We start from the raw sequence: 13,532 nt of genomic DNA, 5'->3' as shown, positions 1-13,532 counted from the left end.
TACAACAACAACACAAATGTTCTATTTTACACAATATTTGAAAATCTATTCCTATTCCTAATACTATTCCATCGCTAATTATTTGACAACAAATATATTTCAATGGATATGAGGGAGCTACATGCTACAAGGAGGAGCTACATTAAAATTACGTGTACGTATAATTACACTTCCGTATAATTTCACTACAAAACGGGCACAGTTGTTTTATATTTCGAATCTCGATTTTTTCCTAGTAGCAAACAAAATGCGTTCCCGGCTTATAACATAAAAATGATGTAAACTAAGTCAGGAAAAAGAAAGTAACAAAATTGTGTAGGACGGTTGCAATATTAACCTGTTTGAGTGGCATCATCTCGGAGCGCTCAAAAACATGCAACGAAAGCACTCCTCAAGTTGACGAATGGTCAGTGGTGAAAGTTGAAACAACGTGATACGTGATACGATAGCCAGAGGTCCTCTCGCGGTGGGACCACCACTTTGATGCACTATGATCAATTTACTAAGATCAAATTTACAATTTACTAATTTACTTAATGATAAATTTACTAAGCAGCCTAAATCTTCAATGGTGGGTATAAAATTTAATGAAAAAACATTTTCTTTATGTGATGTGGCCCGCTGACTAGCTGTTGCTTTCCACTGCGGCCCACATGCTACTATGAGTTTGAGACCTCTGGTCTATGGTATTGTCTTAGCTACAAAAGGTTGTAGTTTTTCGTTGTCTATAGACGTATATAGACGGGGAGCGTTCTCCCTCTATGGGTAGAACCCATCCTCCCAGCATGGAAAGAAATTTTTGTGCGCGGGAATGAACTTTTTTCAACGCCCGGGGACCCGTTGGACATTTTCACAAACTGAGATTTCCTATCCTAGGTGTTACTGCGGGGACACACGAAGCGTGAAAACTAGCGTAAAATTGATTTGTAACGTCAAAACGTTTACGCTTCGTGTGGCAGCAAAAATATAAAAACGAAACGTGAAACGTGTTTACGTTCGTGTTTTTGGTCCAAGAAAATAGAAATAGAAGAGAAATTAATTGATTTCTGAATTTTTTTATCTGTTTTTTCCGATTTTGTTGCTATACCAGCAAATAAGAACTTAAATTATCCTCTGTTTGTAAGCAAAGCGTATGAAATAAATAATTACGCTCGGGTTTACGGCTCGCGCGAGGCGTAAACGTTTTGACAGCGCCGCAGCAGTTTGGCATTAATCGTTAACGTCAAAATCATTACGTTACGCTTGATGTGCGCCACAGTAAGCTAAACTTTTTACACCTCGGCCAAAACATATACGTTTTGACAGAAGCGCAGCAGTTTAGCATTAATCTGAAATGCCGAAAACGTTACGTTACGCATCGTCTGTCCCCGCAGTTAGGGTTTGGGTATGTTGGGTCCACACGCTACGATGCATCGCTGCGATGTGTCTGAGCAACGATTATCGTAGCGATTATCATAGCGTCTGGACCCGGCTTTACGAGGGTAGAGAAAACAGAAGGGGAAATCCGCTCATGTTAGTATCGCCCCCGTACTATGAAGGGTGCCTTTGACTGGTTCCTGATGGGCACGGCCGGAAGCTATTACTTCCTCCCGCGCTTTTTAATGGTCATTTTTGCACTGGTTTCACTGTTCACTTTGCACCGTAGTTCGCTAAAACAAGTCGTACAAGTCGACTTGATCTTGGAGTAACCAGTATAGTGGTTATCTTGGTTTTAGTGATCTTATCTTAGCTTGCGGTGAGCATGCTCGCGGACATTCGCAGTGCTTGGTTCGGATTAGAAAATTTAAAAATGTTGATTTTGACGTGACTGACAAAGAGCGTGGAATACCTTCGAAAAGGTTCTTGAACAGTGAATTGCAACCACGTTTGGACAAAGATTACATATAAACGCAGCAACAACTCGTGGATCAGTTGAATGTGACACAAGAAGCTACAATTTTTCGCTTAGTTTAAGGTTCAAATTTATATAGAGCATTGTATCAAATTGAAACGCAATGAATTGCTATATATGGTAACTAGCGGTGGTAAATACTTTGAATAAAGTAGAATTTCAATTTTCTTTCTTTCGGTTTTAAATTTATAACATAACACCTGGTATATAAACACAAAATCGCATCGTTTGGGACAATTATCTTCCAAGTGTTTGTCAATCAAACTTGGCATCGAGCATTTAAAAAAAGCAATATGACACAAGCAAAAAACCAACACACGTAGTTCGAACAGTCGTAGTAGATGGCCAAGTTTGAAATGAAATCGCGGGGTTATTGATATCACAAAAAGACCGGGCAAATTCTATCGATTCATTGTTCTCAACGATCCCTGCCTTTATTTTTCTAACGCATTTGCTGCGTACAAATGGGTCTACTGTTACAAACGTCTTCTATTCATTGGAACGCCAAAGAATGTCTCCCATAAATGGCATATAGTATTGACTGTGCTCTCCTTAGCCGTAGGAGTAGCAAAGTCGAGACTCCAGGTTTCCTCTTTGTCTTCTTGCTCGTCAACATAGCTCAGTCGGCAAGAACGCTCATTTATATCTTCGAATTCTACAATATCGACTACCAGCTGCGTGAACTTAGGTTGAACCGGATATGCTGAGCTCTCATTGATCCATCTGATATCGGGTATCAACATGAGATGTTTTTCGGTAACAAGTAGCGTTGACAAATGTACGCTCTTCAGTTCGTCGTTGGATACAACGTCGCAGAAGTTTATTACCATAACCATTTTTACGACGTCCCCGTTCGCTGCCTTCTTCAATTTGTTAATCAACACCTCTGACGGTTGGTAATCGAGTGTGCAGTAAGGTGGAAGTGGATTTTCTGCAATGAATCATTTTTATACAATTAACAGTTAACAATTACACAATAAAAATAACCATGCTTACCATTAAAAAACAATATCAATTTATCAGTACGAAAAATATCTTGAAGAACAATATGCACTGCGCCAATCGCGCTAATTATAAACTTAATTCCAAACTTCCATGGCAGCGGCTGTGCTATTCCAATGCGATCAACTGTTCCTGCGATATGTTTTTTCAACCAACTTGTCGGATCATCACTAGAACACGGATAAAATGATAAACATTAATCTCGCCAATGTCACATGTTGAAAAATTCTTCGTTTGAACGTACTTTTCAGCAGCCACTTTTTTCATGACGTAGAATTTGGTTGTTGACATAACGAACAGCCCTTCAAATCCAGAAGGCCATTCGTCTACATGATTATCATCAAACACGATACAAGAAACTAACCATTTTAAAGACTCGTTAGCATCGTCAAACAAGTGTTGATATAAGAACAGTTTCAAGCGGTGGTCAACGTTAGCATAGTCGGTATAATTGTATCGAATTGGTTCATAGAACTTTTTCAGTGACTCTTCTTCCGATTTTCCCTTCGGGGTTTTGGCCATAAGCATATTGGTGGACTGGAATAGGCCGCCCAAAACATTTGCAAACACGGAATTGTCTGACTTAGTGGTGTCTGTTGCATTCGCAGATGAACTTGCTGAGGAAGTTTGCTGTTGAATCGATGTACAAGCTTCAGAAGGTTCCTGTTCACACGTTGTTAGCCCAATTACTCTTACATTTGTTTTGGCAGTCAAGCCGTCCACCGATTGCCCCTGATTCGATTCATATGCTGTGCATACACTGTCCGTGACCGAACCAGAGCTAGAGCTTTCAGTTAGATTAACGTTCGCCAAGAATCCTTTCCTACTGGTGTGAGCTGTATGTAACTTTGAGCCAGCGGTGCTTTTTTTGATCATCGAGTAGTCTTTTTCCTCTCCTTGTGCCGAAGTAACATTAGGCATTAACGTTAATGCATCATTTAAATGATCGTCTAAATTGGGATTCATCGAGTCACCAACGGTATGCTGCTGTTCTTCCTCACAAATCGAGATTGCACCCACAGATGTACCAACAGAGTTATTATCGGAGATGATTTCGAGGCTTGAGATGCGGCGTTCTTCGGATGCTTTTCGACTGGGATGATATCTTTAGTTGAGGAAAAATTTTAATTATAGAAAATTATAGTATTCACTAGGATGAACAAATCACTTAAATCCACTTCACTTACCCTCGATCAAGCACCTCTATACTACTCTGACTGGGATTGCTCAATACTTCAATGTCGCTTTCGTTGCCGAGCAAGTCAACGTCACGGTCACGTTCAGAGTTCGTACTTCCTGCAACGCTTCGGTTCGAGTCGCAGGAGCTGCCTGGTTGAGATACCCGCGAACAGGACGAAGAATCGTTCAACGAACCGCTAGATTCTGGTAAGCGCATATTGTGTATGTGGAAATAAATTAAAAGAATGCTTCGTTGACATTCCTTGGTTTGCATTTGTTATAATTAAAAGCTTATTTTGATCTACTTTCAACAGTACAGTCCATCTCTTTACAAAATAAACGAAGAAATAATGTATAAAATCTTCAAATATAATTTTTTTGCATCACTCGAAATAATCTTATTAGAACAGTATGCTATTTAAAATTATAAAGCAAAACAGAAATTAGATGACCAAACATCAATATATATTTAATATCAATTTTCAAAATCCCTGTAGCAATTTTCACCCAAGGCTTAGGGCTTCGACAGACTTTGCGACTAATAGTACTATTTAAATATAAACTATAAAACATTAAACTATTTATTCTACTTGAAACATCGATATTGAATCATGAATAAGCCTCATTCCGTTCCTCCGTTCCTAAGATCATAAAACAAAAACAACTATATTGAATCCATAGTGTTTCAATATCTACTCAAACTATGTCGGTCTGCAACGTTGTTTGCGCAAAATAGGAACAGAGTACAAAATTAAAACATTAAAATTGTTTTATAAAAAAAAGCAAAAGGCTTACTGAATTTTAACTTTAACAGTGATTCCCAAGCTTCCTGATGATCTATGCTTGCGCAAAACGTACACTCACGAAGTTTAACCACACAACCAGCACACAACAAAGTTGAGGCGAAAACGGTGTTCACAATCAGTTATTTGTTATAAAGTCAAACCAAGATCCATCCGTTTTGATGTTGTTTGTCGTTTTCATTTGATTTTGTGAAAGATTTATAGAAACGGGAAAAAAGACAAATTACCATTTGGGAAGGTAAATATTTGTTCAGGTACAAATACAATGACATAACAGGAGAAATCGAAACCAATGGTTTATGTATAGCATTGTATTTTTCACAGAAATCATTACATTTATGGCGAGATAACAAAGTAGCTCAAGCCAACCAAAATAATTAGGATTTGCACGTTATAGCGATGCATATAAGTAATGTCTCAAGAAGAGGATTATTTAGTATTTTGTAACGATCCTTCACTTACCCAAACTTTGCTTCGAGATGTTCATATTCATTGCTTCCGGTTCGAAAACGTTTGTATCTGACACTTTAGGCAAAGAACACGGTAATTGTCTGTTCAAATTGCACGTTGAAGGACTAGTAACGAATGAGCTTGTCGATGTTGTTACAGTTTCTTTCTCCATTAGCTGATCCTTAATTTCGATGCAATAACCACCTCGACATTCCGGGCATTGGATATCTGCAAAATAAATCAAATTTGCATTAATGTTATATATTAATATGATATATTATAATCAGTACCGACGAAATAACTACATACCATCTTGCGCACGTTTGCAATTGACTTCACGTGAAAATTTGGTATTACATACAACACACTTGTATAGACGTTGATTCATCTCGGACAGAGGTCTTTTGGACAGGATGCTTCGAAGTCTACTTTCAAGTAGAAGACAATCGTGCGTATCCATTTCGTACATTCGTTCCTTTTTATCTCGCTTCATCGTGTCAAACGATAATGTGATGCAAGTAGACGTGGATCGTTCGCAAGCCTCAAGCGTTTCAATTCCCCAACGAGTTTTGGTTCTTCGATGCAAAAAATATATGAAATTAAATTGTACGCAAGACTAATGCTGAAGTTATTATTCTGAACTCGCCTTCCTACTGCGTCCTTTTCTTTGATGCTTTTTTCAGAAACAAGGACTGACAATTCAGAATCGTTGTCTCGAGCAGATACATGATACAGAACTTCATTATCTTCAACTTCTGAATCTGTCCGAACGGAAAATAAACAATCATTGATAAAAAAATTCAAACTGATAAAAATGCATAGAAATTGATCGGTAACATACCTTCATCCTGATCGTGCAGGTTGCCGTAGATATCCGTTAAGTTCAGCAATTCCTTAACGTTCATTTCAGTCGTTCCTTGGTCGATAGACACGTATCTCATATCATCAGCTTCACTAGTAAGACCTGTACAATCTGAGGGCGTAGCTTTATTTTCCGATAGTTTTATCTTAGCAGTTGGGCACTCGGGGATCGTTTGTGTTTTCAATGAACTAAGATCTTCTACGATTACACTGTTCATAGAGCTCTGGTTATGTGTAACCGGGTTTGCACGTACTGATTCCAATCGTTGATTCGCTGCCATGTTTTCTGTGATATGGCAGCAATGATTGATTCCACTGCTGCTTTCCTCTGTCACATCAGCTTTCTCGCACTTATACTGCGCAACATTTTCATACTCTCTTTCCTTGTTCGGATCGAAACCAATAACATTTCTAACCATATGCCCAGCTTGACTCTGCAACCATGCACTTCCGTATTCGCCTCGTAATCGTTCAAGAACTTCCTTAGTCTCCAAATGATCACGATTGGATTCTTGAATCGAAAAATAGAGACAACATTTTAAACGATCACAAAAATGTGGTTCGAAAATCCAACCCGGTTTAGGGAATCGAAACCGCATTCGACTTCTCTATCAGCGGGCGTGACGTGTAGAAGAATTATTTACCTAAATTTATTCCCGAGGTGTTCAGTTTTGTTGTTCCGACGAGAGATTTATCATTCGATGTATTGTCACGATCACTTTCACTTTCAGATATCACTGCTCGCCTAACCCGTAACTTCTTTTGGCTATTTAAAGAGTGGTTCATTACTTCTGAAAATTATTAACATGATAAAAATATGTAAATGTTCAAATATGTAGTGATTTTTCATTTACCTTTTTCTTCTACAGTTAACCTAAAACTGCCTACGGGCAATTCGAGAAGATCGTCTCGCTCCGTTGTGGTTTCCGTTGTATTAGACTCCGGTGTATTACGGCCATTCGAGCTAACACTTAAATTGCGAACCACGCTCGATACCAGAATTGCTTTATAGCTATCGTAATTACCGGTAAGAGATTTTTCATAACGAGACAAACGTTCGTTGTCCAGAAAAAACTCTACATTAGCCATATTCTTATTCAGATAACGAGCTGTTGCCTGTCGATGTTTCGGATGACACGCCAATGGATTGTTCTGAAAATTAACCGACCGCAAAGCGCTTAGGGTGCTCAAAGGAAGCAGTGCGGCATGATCGACGATAAAGTTTCCTGATAGATCCAAATCGATCAAAGAATACGAAAAGCAGGACAAACCATCTAAATCCTCTACGAAGTTGTTAGACAATTGTAAAACCTGCAATTTGCGCCTTGCATCCACGTGAAACGCCGGAATACTGTTCAGTCGATTGTAGCTCAAATTTATCTCCCGTAAGTTTGGCAAATATCGCACAGCGGACACGTTCACTAATTGGTTGTGGCTCAAATTTAAAACTTCCAGTAAGGGTGTCAGCTCCAGCGAGCTGTCCACATAATCAAGCATATTATATGCAAAGTTAATGTTTTTAAGCGCTCGCCACTGTTTTTTTTCTATCATTTTGTCACCGCCGCAACTAACCAGCACATCCGACACATGTGAGATACTGCGAACACAGGACAGATCACGCAGTTGGTTCTTAAGATGATTTATACCAACTACTTGATTGATTGGTATCTTCTGCACCTCAAGCGTTCGTAAGCTCCGAAATTTGCTTATGTCCACAGCAGACTCGTAAAGGTCGTCGTTGAGAAACTGGTTCAAGCTGAGAATTATCGTTTTCTGCACGAAATCATACACAAACTGAAGATCCCGGAATACATCCGATTTTGCATTATTCGGTTTTACTACTTGAAAGCTCTGCGGTGGTAATATTTCATTTTTATCCACAATCAAACTAAACGAATCATTCAGTGCCCTAAGAAGTGAGGCTAAAAAATATTTGGAGTTATGAAAAACAGCAATGTCGAAGAAGAATTTCACGCGATCGTTAATTCCTACCTGATAGTGATAGTTTGAACTGAGAGTTCAACACCTTGTCGCCGCTTTCCTTCAATAAATTTGCCAGTGCTGTTATCTGCGTGGGATCCATGGTTGTCGCTTAGTTGTCGAATTTCTGACTCATTCAAACATGCACGAACACTAGACTTCAATGTGTTGGATGCGGCCTGATTCATTCAAGATATCAATTACGATTTGCTATACAGTGCCATCCACGATGAGCATGTTGAACCTACTGACCTACAACGAAAACGCAAATGAAAGTACATTTATAACTGCGCAAAGAGCATTTATGCGATCGCATCCAGGAAGTAAACAAAATATGTGAAACAGTTGTTTTTTTCTAAAACAACGTATGGGATTCGCATCACAGTGTTTACTTTTTAGAATCTTAGAATTTTAGAATTATTAAGGTTTTCAAGTAAGCCACTTCAGAAATATTTTAGTAGTGACGAGGCTTCGCGGAACACAAAGCCTTACCTTTTCCAATGTTGTGTGAAATAAAAAAAATTAAAATCCTGTAACAATTAAATAACGTAACACGAATAGCTACTGTATTGCGACTTATATTATTGATACTACAGGTCTAGCGATGCACACGAAAGATGTTTATTTTCCGAATGACCAGAAATTAATTCCAAAACAAATCTTCTACAAAAAATTTTCTTTGTCTGGGATCTGTCACAAGAGTTTGTCAGCTGCCAACTGAAAAAATGCTAAAATGCATGCCAAATCGTTTATAACTATTATGTTCAGTTCGCTGTTACTTGTCCAGTATGGCAAACGCGACGTTACATAGCCCAAAATACCAATCTTAGCAAAAAAAAAAAAATCTTTAGGATTCCTACGAAACCAGTAATAAAGCAGTAATTTTTATTTCAATGTTGCAACAATGATCATCATAAATACGGGCCAGTTCGTTCTCGTGAAATGAAAAAAACCACAAATCCGCGTGAACGTGAGGTGAACGGTGTGTCTTTCCTTAGAGACTGTTATAAGAAATGAACCGAACGCTGTCGAAACGTCACAATTCTCTTGAACATTTATACAGAACGTTTTCTTTGAACCACAGCTTATAAACAAACCAGCCGGTTTCAGGAGAGCTTTGCGTTTCTTTTCACAAAATCAAACAAACACTAAGTACACATCAAGGGAAAATTGTTTGGTAAAACGACTCTAGAAGAAATAATTACGCCAGAATTTCCTGTTTGCATCATGAAACTGCATGTTTGCATCCTAATTGTGAGTTCTGTTCCTGCTTCTAAATTTTAGAAACCAGTTAGGAGACGCCGTAGAGCGTGATGGCCGTACGATCGAAAAGGCGGAAATCAACCACATACTGATCCACATGCGGGTTTTCCCATTGATTCCAGATTGCCAGCGTAGGCGTTTGCTTGGTCTATTCCAAAACACAAAAAAGTGTTGTCATAGATAGCATCACGGACATGAAAGAGCTAAAGAAGCTTTTTCGCACAAAAACCAACGTATTAATTTTGTTCATATCTGGCTTAAAAGAAAATACGGCGCTACTTTCTTCATTTCGAGAAGCAGCCGAAAGTGTGAAGGGGCAAGGCACGTTCATATTGTTCGATTGCAATAATTCAGAGGTGAAAAAGATCTGTAGGAAACTGAAAGTCCAACCAGTCCCCTTTGTGATTAAGCACTTTAAGGATGGCGAATATCACAAGGATTACGACAGGCAGCTTACAGCGACCAGCATGGTCAATTTTATGCGTGATCCAGCCGGCGACTTGCCATGGGAAGAAGATCCAATCGGAGCAGACGTCGTTCATGTGCCTGACGCGGTGGTAATATTTGTTATTGTTCGTTCGATAATTTGGGTAATTTTTTAAAGTATTCATTATATCTAGGCATTGGGCAAATTTCTAAAAAAAGAAGTCAAACCAGTTCTCATCATGTTTTACGCGCCTTGGTGTGGTTTCTGTAAAACGTTAAAGCCAGAGTTTTCCGGAGCCGCAACTGACTTAAAGGGACAATACGTTCTCGCCGCGATCGACGTGAATCGTCCCGAAAATTCTATCATCCGCAAGCAGTACAACATAACGGGCTTCCCAACATTGTTGTACTATGAGTACGTCCGGAAAAGATTACACTGCATATTCCATGTTGCCTATATAATTATTGTTATCTGTTCATAGATACGGACGCATGAAATATACCTTCGAAGGAGAAAATAATCGACAAGGTATTGTAGCGTTCATGAAAAATCCTATCGCTCCACCGACTGTCAAGCAGAAGGAATCAGATTGGGCGTCAGAAAGCAACTCGGAAATAGTTCACCTCACAACTAGCAATTTTGGACCAGTTCTGAAAGACGAACATTCGGTGTTGGTAATGTTTTATGCACCATGGTGTGGACACTGTAAAAAAATGAAACCGGAGTACGAAAAAGCGGCTGAAATTTTGAAGACCAAAGCCATTCCTGGTGTGCTGGCGGCCCTCGATGCAACTATTGAATCTTCCATCGGACAACAGTTTGGTGTTAAAGGATACCCAACAGTAAAATACTTTAGCAATGGAGAGTTCAAGTTCGACGTCAACGTACGGGAAGCAAATAAAATTGTGGAATTCATGCAGGTATCTTAAAGAGGTGGCGAAAAATGTTGAGCAGTCAAATTTACAAATTCACGTAACATTTTCAGAACCCTATTCAACCTCCTCTACCTCCGGCCTCAGAATCTTCATGGGAAGATGAGCCATCGGAAGTTGTCCATCTGAACGATGAGTCTTTCAAACCTTTTCTGAAAAAGAAAAAACACGTTCTGGTCATATTTTATGCTCCTTGTAAGAAAGAAAAGTAATCATACCTAAAAGTTTAGTTACAAACACGCTCTTTTTTAACAGGGTGCGGGCATTGTAAGCGAACGAAACCTGAGTTTAACCGTGCGGCGGAACACTTCAAGGAAGACCCCAGAACAGAACTAGCAGCGGTCGATTGTACGCAATACAGTGCAGTGTGTTCTTCGTTCGATGTTCGCGGCTATCCGACCATCAAGTACTTTAATTATCTAAAAATCGTCCGAGAGTATAACGGCGGTCGTACAGAGACTGATTTTATAAAGTACCTCAACGATCCAGATGCGGTGCTTACGAAGAATGATAAAAAAATGGAGCCGTTCGGTCAATTTCCCGGAGTCGATCACTTACTTTTCCTCACGGATGACAACGTTGAGGAAGTGATCAAACAAGAACCAAGTATCTTGGTGATGTTCTACGTTCCCTGGTGTGCACATTGCAAGCACATAAAACCGGACTTTGCGAAGATTGCTAAGCTGTTAGTAGATGAAAATGTACCGTCCAAGGTTGCTGCTCTCGACTGCACTGTGCACACGAAGGCAGCCGAACGGTTTCAAATCCGTGGTTATCCTACGTTCAAGTACTTTGCAAAAGGAAAATTCCTACAAGATTACGATGGCAAGCGCACAACAGAAGAAATAATGAATTTTCTTAACTCCGTTAACTCAGTTGTAAAAGATGAATTGTAAATGATAAACCGCCAATATTACGGCAATGTACGGAAATGAAATTTTCAATCATCATTTAACTAATTAAAGAAGCATTTCCTAATTGAACCATAATCACTCAATCGAGTGTTTGAATCAAAGTGTCGATTAAAGCAGATCAAAGCAACTCAATTCTGACACCTACTATCGTCATTCCCAAATTTTTTTTTTGCGTACTATATGTAAATACGATTCTCTTCTCGTCGTTAATATTGTATAAACAATGATATACTGTAGAAATGTAAAAGTCAAATATACACTGTTTCTTCATTTATTTAATAAATTACAGTGCACTAAAAAAATGAATAATTATCGAAGACAGGAATAGGTCCTTCTCGTTGCCACAAATCGAGGACATAATTCGAAAGAAAAAACAACCTTTATACAAATTTGTCAATATAAGATGTCTCTAACATGTTCCAACGTCGAGGCCGTATAGTTTCTTTCTATTGTGTGACAATCAATTCAATTGTGGTAACACCTACGTCGAACGGGTCACTGTTTTTTATTTTATTATTCCAACAGTACATTTCGTTTGTTCATTCCCGTTCGTTTGTTGTACACCAGATGCAGTTGTTACACATCTAAAACACATATCAACGCATCGTAGATGCTATAACCCTTTTATCGCTTGCCTCCTACACGTGGGGCAGCCTTTTGGGAAACCTTAGCAGCTTTGGATTTCTGCTGTTTCGGGTTCGGTTGGGTTTTAACCTTTTTCTCGGCCTGTTTAGCTTTTTTGGCGTCCTTGGCAACTCTGCAATATTTAAATAAATGCCAATAATTAGACGGAAATGAAAATTTTACGGTGTTACTGCGTAAAATGGAATGTTTCATCTTTAAAGACAGCAGATTTCTCAGTGGTGCATCCTAGTAGCCGGAACACCAAGAAATCTGCCGGTGAACAAAATGAATGTAAGAACAATCGTTTCGCCCGCTTTATCTACCGAACGATGCATCAAGTCACAGCTCGGTCACGTAGGGGGCATTTATATACGATCTTCGACAGAAACTTACTTGATAGCTTGCTCGCGCTGGGCTTTGCGAATTTCGGGCTTCATGTTGCGCTTAGCCATAATATCCGTAATGGAAGCACCAACGATGGCACGCTGGAACTTTTGAGTACGGCGCGTACGCTTCTTAGAGGCCTCTTCCACGATGCCCTTCTTGTGTTTGCGACGGTAAAGCACGGTCCATTTCACTTTACGCGCATTTCGCTTCATCAGGAAGGAGCGTTCACATTTTTTGTTCAAAAATACGTGCGTCTGTTAAAAGATCAAATACAAACTAATTGATAGGAGATAATAAAAGTCTTTCGCTGTAGATGGAATTTGTTTTGAAATAAGTAGGTTTCAAACAACAGCCGTGTCAATCATCACACTGAAATGTGCATACTTACCTTACCGTCAGCTTTCACCAAAGTTTTACCACTGCCTGGGTAGATTTTGAAGCCACTGAATGCACAGAGTCCAATCCTGCAAAACAAAACGATACATTAAGCATTTGAGTTTATTTCTTATAGATTAGAAGAATATAAATACACGTTACTTCATTTTAACGAGCCAAAACTAAGCCGGAATTCGCAACTAGCTTGTTTCCTTTCGAAACGTGGGACAGAAAAGAACATACTTTGCTATGGCACGTCTAATTGACGCGCTGCCAACCTTAACGAACAAGATGTTGACAGCTGAACCAAGTTATTCGATATTCGATATTAGAAACGTCAAAAGAAACACATTTCAACGATAATTATTTGCCAATTCAACTACATTTACTATACATCCAATAATCAAGTTTTTTAATTAAATAACAAAACTTGTTTGGGATTTG

At 39.0% G+C, this 13,532-nt stretch overlaps 3 protein-coding genes across 7 annotated transcripts; 1 reads left to right on the top strand and 2 right to left on the bottom strand.

Moving 5' to 3' along the window:
• Positions 1 to 2,162: 2,162 nt before the first annotated feature.
• Positions 2,163 to 8,796, bottom strand: LOC131212885 (serine/threonine-protein kinase 11-interacting protein). 5 transcript variants are annotated; one of them, XM_058206950.1, is made up of 13 exons: positions 8,659 to 8,796; positions 8,179 to 8,345; positions 7,041 to 8,108; positions 6,831 to 6,977; positions 6,167 to 6,697; positions 5,972 to 6,086; positions 5,635 to 5,900; positions 5,338 to 5,553; positions 4,868 to 4,909; positions 4,081 to 4,276; positions 3,138 to 3,998; positions 2,888 to 3,063; positions 2,163 to 2,822 (listed from the first exon to the last, which is right to left on the bottom strand). In XM_058206950.1, exons 2-13 carry the CDS (start codon positions 8,267 to 8,269, stop codon positions 2,368 to 2,370), a joined length of 4,164 nt encoding a protein of 1,387 aa, XP_058062933.1. In that variant the 5' UTR covers positions 8,270 to 8,345; positions 8,659 to 8,796; the 3' UTR covers positions 2,163 to 2,367. The 5 variants fall into 5 exon arrangements, with proteins under 5 accessions (XP_058062933.1, XP_058062932.1, XP_058062934.1 ...); XM_058206949.1 differs by having other exon boundaries at positions 8,179 to 8,418; positions 8,659 to 8,790; XM_058206951.1 differs by having other exon boundaries at positions 6,831 to 6,974; positions 8,179 to 8,418; positions 8,659 to 8,790.
• A 502-nt stretch (positions 8,797 to 9,298) lies between these two features.
• On the top strand, positions 9,299 to 11,997 carry LOC131211410 (protein disulfide-isomerase A5). Its single transcript, XM_058204856.1, has 6 exons — positions 9,299 to 9,420; positions 9,552 to 9,986; positions 10,050 to 10,270; positions 10,338 to 10,776; positions 10,842 to 10,983; positions 11,044 to 11,997. Exons 1-6 carry the CDS (start codon positions 9,394 to 9,396, stop codon positions 11,682 to 11,684), a joined length of 1,905 nt encoding a protein of 634 aa, XP_058060839.1. The 5' UTR covers positions 9,299 to 9,393; the 3' UTR covers positions 11,685 to 11,997.
• A 191-nt stretch (positions 11,998 to 12,188) lies between these two features.
• Positions 12,189 to 13,364, bottom strand: LOC131211411 (large ribosomal subunit protein eL24). Its single transcript, XM_058204857.1, has 4 exons — positions 13,251 to 13,364; positions 13,102 to 13,177; positions 12,720 to 12,967; positions 12,189 to 12,459 (listed from the first exon to the last, which is right to left on the bottom strand). Exons 1-4 carry the CDS (start codon positions 13,253 to 13,255, stop codon positions 12,327 to 12,329), a joined length of 462 nt encoding a protein of 153 aa, XP_058060840.1. The 5' UTR covers positions 13,256 to 13,364; the 3' UTR covers positions 12,189 to 12,326.
• Positions 13,365 to 13,532: the final 168 nt, after the last annotated feature.

This window comes from Anopheles bellator, chromosome 2 (genome assembly GCF_943735745.2).
Source record: "Anopheles bellator chromosome 2, idAnoBellAS_SP24_06.2, whole genome shotgun sequence".
NCBI classification, from domain to species: Eukaryota; Metazoa; Arthropoda; class Insecta; order Diptera; family Culicidae; genus Anopheles; species Anopheles bellator.
This window is presented reverse-complemented; position numbering and strand designations above follow the sequence as displayed.